The 6,522-nt window shown below is 39.5% G+C and overlaps 1 protein-coding gene across 2 annotated transcripts in view; it reads left to right on the forward strand.

The window, feature by feature from the left end:
• Nucleotides 1–6,522, forward strand: part of Hace1 (HECT domain and ankyrin repeat containing E3 ubiquitin protein ligase 1) — a 102,491-nt gene that overhangs the window by 5,209 nt on the left and 90,760 nt on the right. Inside the window, exons 1-4 of one of the 2 annotated variants that reach the window (XM_026789985.1) lie at nt 1,293–1,354; nt 5,399–5,453; nt 5,645–5,734; nt 6,367–6,471. In XM_026789985.1, coding sequence (XP_026645786.1) covers nt 5,425–5,453; nt 5,645–5,734; nt 6,367–6,471 — 224 coding nt within the window. In that variant the 5' untranslated portion in view covers nt 1,293–1,354; nt 5,399–5,424. Of the gene's footprint in view, nt 1–1,292; nt 1,355–5,398; nt 5,454–5,644; nt 5,735–6,366; nt 6,472–6,522 lie in introns of those variants that run through there. The other variant, XM_005368627.2, reaches the window with a different exon arrangement.

A 6,522-nucleotide genomic window follows, 5' to 3' on the forward strand; every position in this document is an offset into this window, starting at 1 on the left:
AAAAAAAAAAGGAGAGCAGGCCTCCCAGGGCTATCCACCGAACATGACTCTAACATTAAAGGTGGGCGACCCAGTAGCAGGAGAAGAGTCCCAAGCACAGGCAAAAGAGTCAGAGACAGCCTCACTCGCACTACTGGGAGTCCCCCAAGAACACCAAGCTGTACAATAATAAGGTATATACAGGGTCCACACTTGTGGCCTCAGTCTCTGTGAGCCCCTGTGAGCCCTGCTTTCTGTGGACCCAGGCCATTCTAAATATACAAATTGTGGTTGCATTTTAAGGCCATTCAGGGATGGGTGAGATGAATCAGTGGTATGCTTTGGAACACACATGTATGTGTACACACACACACACACACACACACACACACACACACACAAACACAGATAATAAAAAGCTGAACAGAAGCGCTAAGATCTTTCTTAATTTAAGAAATTATCAGATTATTTTCATGTTAGAATTTAGCAGTCCATAAGTGTCTAATTATAATTAGAACAAGTTGTTAAATCAGATTTTTCTAACCAGCTTTCACCCTAAAATTAACTTTTGCACAGCACTAATATATAGAAACTTGATTTACTGACTTGGATACTGAGAGGTACCTGACATTACTACTAAGTCATGGAGAGCACATTGCTATCATCCCATGCAGGACTAACAAAGTTTTGTGAGAGGAAAAGAGGGAAGGCAAAGAATTATGTCAGCGATGTGGCTGCACAGTGAACTTTGGAAGGCTCAGGTATATTGCACTCTATGTGGAGAGCACTAGATTACACAGCTTTACAGTGAAGGTAGTTTGTTCAATAAGATAGACTTTGAATGCATTTTAGCTATATATTTGAACCATGGTCAGGAGAACTGCTAGCTTTAAAATTACACTGCTCTCCTTTTTATGATCATTGCTAGAGCACTCAAATGAAGTCCCTTTGTGACTTCTGACCAAAGCAAGAGCTGTGAAAGGATCTCAGTCCTCAGCTTATTAGTGAGCATTGGAAGGTTTGCATTAATTATATTAAGATTTTATTTATATTAAACTCAACAGAGAGATCTACCTGCTTTTGCCTCTTCAATGCTGAATGGGATTAAAAGCGTGAGCTATCACGCCCGGCTATGATCTCTATCTTTTTAAGGTTGGATATGACTTAAAATATAAGATCTGCACCTAAATTTTAATATAAATAAAAATTTATGAATATCATTAATGCAAACCTTCTGATGCACTTAAGTTGTGTATTTTATTTTGTTTTCTTGAGATAGAGTCAGTGTGTAAGCCTTGACCAGCCTGGTTCTCAAAGGTCGGCTTCAACTCAAGGCAATCCTCTTGACTCAGCCTCCCAAATGCTGAGATTACAGGTATGTGCCACCATGCCAGGCTTGTATTTTCATGATTAAAACATTGAGATTCACAAATACAGGTATTGCCTGTTTATGACTGTAACGAAGTTACTTGATTGGAATTGTTGTGGTTTAGAAGCACAGACTGTATACTGTAGAAAGAATGCCATGATGTCAGTGGAGACTTATTTTCAGCTTCTGATGACGATTGGCTGGAAATTAGTGAGAATAGTTGACTGAGACTCAATCTACATTTTGAAGAAATGAATAAAATAACTCAAATATATTGCATATATTATGAATGGAATTGTATTGTAGACCTTCTGGGTATTGTGTAGCCAGAACACTGACTCTTATAGAATACGTACTTTTGGGGCTCTGGAATTAGTCATTTAATGCCAACATTGCATGGCTGGATTTTAGGGGTAAACAGGGATTGTAATGTCTGCTTTATAAGACAGCACGATAAAAAAGATCTCCTGTATGTGGTGTTCAGAGTGCTGCCTTTGGTGGAGGCGGGAGGCCAGCTGTGGCTACATAGAGTTCAAGGCCAGTCTGTTGGGACCCAGTCTCACCCACACCCCCCAAAGACAGAATATGTTTTCGCTATTAAGTATTATTTTTACAGTGGGAGAATTATATCTGCATATTGAACTTGTGAATGTTGATGAATAATTAGTTTTCATGCATACACTCACAAATAGTAAAATAATGGAATAGTAGTAAATTTCTATATTCCCTATATATGATTCAGTCCTATATTTCTAAATACATAATTTTAAAACACAGTCGAAATGCCATTATTAGCATCAATAGAGTTAAGCAGTCTTTCTATTTATTTTTAATTGTTCTCAGATAGCCTGTGCATGCTATTCTTTCTCCCTTTCACAGATGTGTGCTAGTGCTCACAGGGTCTTTCTCGCGCTGTGTAAGCAGTCTACCACTGCCATCACTCAGCTCAAGTTGGTTTTGAAGCTAGTATTCATAGCACATCATGTTTGGTTCATCTCTCAAGATCCAGTGTCTCAGGGTGGGTGCTGTTGTGCATTCCTTTTGTCCCAGCACTTGGGAGGCAGAGGCTGGCGGATCTCTTGAGTTTTGGGCTAGCCTGCTGTACATAGAGAGTTGCAGGACAGGCAGGGCTATGTAGAGAAACCCTGTCTCAACAGACAAAAAGACTTAATGTCTCTAGAAACTTCTAGAAAAAGTTTAAAATCTGTGGTTACAACCATGCTTGAAAATGACTAATGTTGAGTGTTTGTTTTTAATCACAATAAAAAAAAATGTATCATAAACAAAAATCATTTTTGGCTGTATTAGGCTTACAGAAAATCCAGTTTTTCTATCAACATCTTGGGCTACTATAGTACAGTTGTCAAATCTAAGAAATTACTATTTTCATAATACTAGTATGAATTCTACCCTAGAATGGTAGCTTGCCCTCCATTGTTCTCTGATTTAGCATGTACTCCAGGATACTGCACCACATTTATTTGGATTCTTTAGTCTTCCCCTTCTTTATGGCTTCTTTTCATAGTTTTAAGGAGGATTGGTCATGCATTTGTGGCAACACTTGGATTTGTTAGATGTCTTCTCGGGATCAGATTGAGGTTGCCCATTTTGGGGAATATACCCTCCTCTGGATGATTTCTTTCTTTCTCTTTCTTTCTTTCTTTCTTTCTTTCTTTCTTTCTTTCTTTCTTTCTTTCTTTCTTTCTTTTTTTTGTGAATTTTCGAGACAGGGTTTCTCCTTAGCTTTTTTGGTTCCTGTCCTGGAACTAGCTCTTGTAGACCAGGCTGGCCTCGAACTCACAGAGATCCGCCTGCCTCTGCCTCCCGAGTGCTGGGATTAAAGGCATGCGCCACCACCGCCCGGCCGTAGCAGTTATTTCTAATGATATCTCATGTTACCAATCCATTAAAGTGGTAGTTGCTGGGTTATTATAAATTTATTCTCTTTCCATTATAATTTTTGGAAGATACTTTGGTATAAGCCTCAGTATTTTAAAGACTAAGTAAAATCTCTAATACGATACCATTAGTAATGTATAAAAATAAGCTCAAAACACTAACTGAAAAATAACATAAATGTAGTATAGCATGTGAGAAACTGACTGTGTGTGTGGTGCATGTATATACGTGTATGACATGTTCACAGAGTCCAGAGGAGGATAGTGGCTGCCTTCCTCTTGTGTTCCACCTTATTTCTGTGAGATAGAGCCTCCCATTGGATGTGGAGACAAGACTGGACAGCAAGCCCCAGCAACTCTGTATGTTTGACAGTGCTGAGGGTTCCAGGCACACTTTTATTTTATGTGGGTGTTGGGGCTTGTAGTAATACGAGAAGCGGGGCTGCGTCCCCGGCACCCTGCTGCCCACATGGCTAGCTTATGCCCCGAAATAATTACACGGAAACTGTATTCTTTTAAATACTGCTTGGCCCATTAGTTTTAACCTCTTATTGGCTAGCTCTTACATATTGATCTAACCCATTTCTAATATTCTGTGTAGTACCACCAGCTGGCTTACCAGGAACGATCTTAATTTTGCGTCTGTTTGGAGAATCATTGCGACTGATTAACTCAGCTTCTTTCTCTCAGCATTCTGTTCTGTTTACTCCACCCACCTAAGGGTTGGCCTATCAAATGGGCCAAGGCAGTTTTTTTTTTTTTTATTAATTAACCAATGAAAGCAACAGATTAGAAAGAAGTCACTCCCACCTCAGGGGCTCAGAACTCAGAAACTCATGCTTGTACAGCTGCTGCTTTTGCCTACTGAGCCATCTTCCCTGCCCTGTAGATGCTGATTTTTAACTTTTGAGTCCCATTTTTGCCTATAAAGATATGAATGTCTTAAGTATATAAAGCAATAAGCACACCCACACATACACACAGACATGTATATATACACACACACTCTTTTTGAAAAAAAAATTTTTTTTTTGAGACAGTGTTTCTCTGTGTAGCCCTGGCTGTCCTGTAACTCCCTCTATAAACCAGGCTGGCCTCGAACTGACAGCTCCGCCAGCCTCCGCCTCCCAAATGCTGGGATTAAGGGTATGTACCACCACTACTCAGCTTCAATAAGTATATATTTAAGGTTTCTTCCTTAGTAAAGTTTTTGTTTATTTATTTTTGTGCATCTCTGACAGTGTGTGATTGTGTGCATAAGTGTGTTTGAGTGGTCTTGAGGGACAGAAGCAGAGGTCAGATCACTTGGAGCTAATTAGAGGTAGCTGTGAGCTGTTTGGTGTGGGTACCAGGATCTGAACTCTGCTTCTTTCCAGAGTGGCCACTGTTCTTTAACCCTGAGCCGCCTTTCCACTTTGTTTGGGTTTTACCTTAGTTTTTTTCATTTTTACGCTTACTTGGTTTTGGTTGGCCCTTCTCCTCTCCCCTCTCCCCCATCTCCCTGCCCTTTCTCCTGCTTAAGCGAGTCTTTCCCAGAATTCCTCCTTTTATTTTTATCCCTCATTTGTTCTTTTTCCCACTACTCCTGTCTCTTCAAATCTTCTTTCCCCCTCTTTTGGCTTTTGTTTTGTTTTATGAGAGAAAAGGTTTCACTCTGTAGCCCAGGCTGGCCTGGAGCTCGCTGTGTACTGTGATGATGGGTAGAGACACCATATCTGGCATACATTTAACATTTAAAAATTATTTTTAGCACATATGTATCTTTTAATACCCTAATATTTAAAATTGGAGTGCTAAAATATCCTAAATTTCTTAAAAATTTCCCAGACTATGCCTACTTACAGTAAAACATGTTGAAAAAAACTCATTGGAAATACAATGTCACTTGCTCAGGTTCCAGGAGATACTAGATCTGATTTACTCTTTACACTGTGGGCAAGCTAAGTTTTTCTTGGACAGTGTGGAAGGCACAGGCAAAAGAGAGAGGGGAATTCTGTGGCATGAAATCTGTAGTGGCTTTGCTTCTCCACTGGTCTTGCTTTATACCATCTTTTCTGTTTACATGCAGCTAGGAAAACTGTAATCATTTGTGTCATTTGTTGCAAAAGTAACAGATAGCTTTAATTCTTTTTCTGTTTATTTTTTTACTCAGATAATGAAACTGCTGTTTACACATTAATGCCAATGGTTATGGCTGATCAGCACAGGTAAGCGTGCACTGGTTTTTGGTTGGTGCTCTCAGGCTTTTCATTTGTCGTGTTAACTCTCATTCTGTGCCTAGAGAACTGTTGGAATTAACAACTGTTGGCAAAGAGCTCTTAACTTGTTTTAATATGTTGTAAAATGTTGTTATTATTTACATATCAGCTCCTCTTTTTATCATTTCTGGGGGATATAGGTCCGTTTCTGAACTCCTGTCAAATTCAAAATTTGATGTCAATTATGCGTTTGGACGTGTGAAGAGAAGCTTGCTCCATATTGCAGCAAAGTAAGCCTGTGATATTTGTCACTAACTCTGGTCTAGAGCGGATGTTAGCCTTGAATCTGTCCTAACAGCAGCTGGCAGCCAAGGGTGCTTTGTCTTCTTTAGCTCTTGGCGTGCTGTGTATTCGCTCTGTAAATTGTTAGCTGTGATGTGGAATTCATGTCGCATGTTTGTGATCATAACTTATTTTAGGTGAGGCATAGGGATTATCTAGATGTGTGTAGAGTGCATTCACCAACATTTCCTTTGCCTTACCTTTAAGGGATAAAAGGGCGTGGTGGATGCCTGTGGACTCGGCGGTTTTATTCTTCTTACCGGGATGGGAGTATTGTTTTTATCCACGACCTGGTGCCGACTGACCTTTCAGGGTTTAGGTGGCAACCTTGAAACTAATTGTTCATGATTAACTAGCTCCCAGGAAGTCAAGATTATTGTATAGTTTCTTTCAGAACTAATGGTTTGTTTTTCTTTATTTGAACTTTTACTCACAGTAGAATGTAACATCTGGAAGGTAGAGGACCATATTTGTTATGAGTGAATTGGGACCTTAAAAATGTGTTTGGTTTTGTTTTTAAATTTTGTCTAGAACTGCTGCTTGTTGAATGTATCTGAACTGTCTTTTAATATTGTTTTAGCTGTGGATCCGTGGAATGCCTGGTTCTTCTGTTAAAGAAAGGAGCAAATCCTAACTATCAAGATATTTCAGGCTGTACACCCCTCCATCTGGCTGCTAGAAATGGGTAAGCTTCCTATTTCTAATGGTGCACCATTACTCCTGATGAAAATAGAAG

Source organism: Microtus ochrogaster, unplaced genomic scaffold (assembly GCF_000317375.1).
Source record: "Microtus ochrogaster isolate Prairie Vole_2 unplaced genomic scaffold, MicOch1.0 UNK37, whole genome shotgun sequence".
Taxonomy (NCBI): Eukaryota; Metazoa; Chordata; class Mammalia; order Rodentia; family Cricetidae; genus Microtus; species Microtus ochrogaster.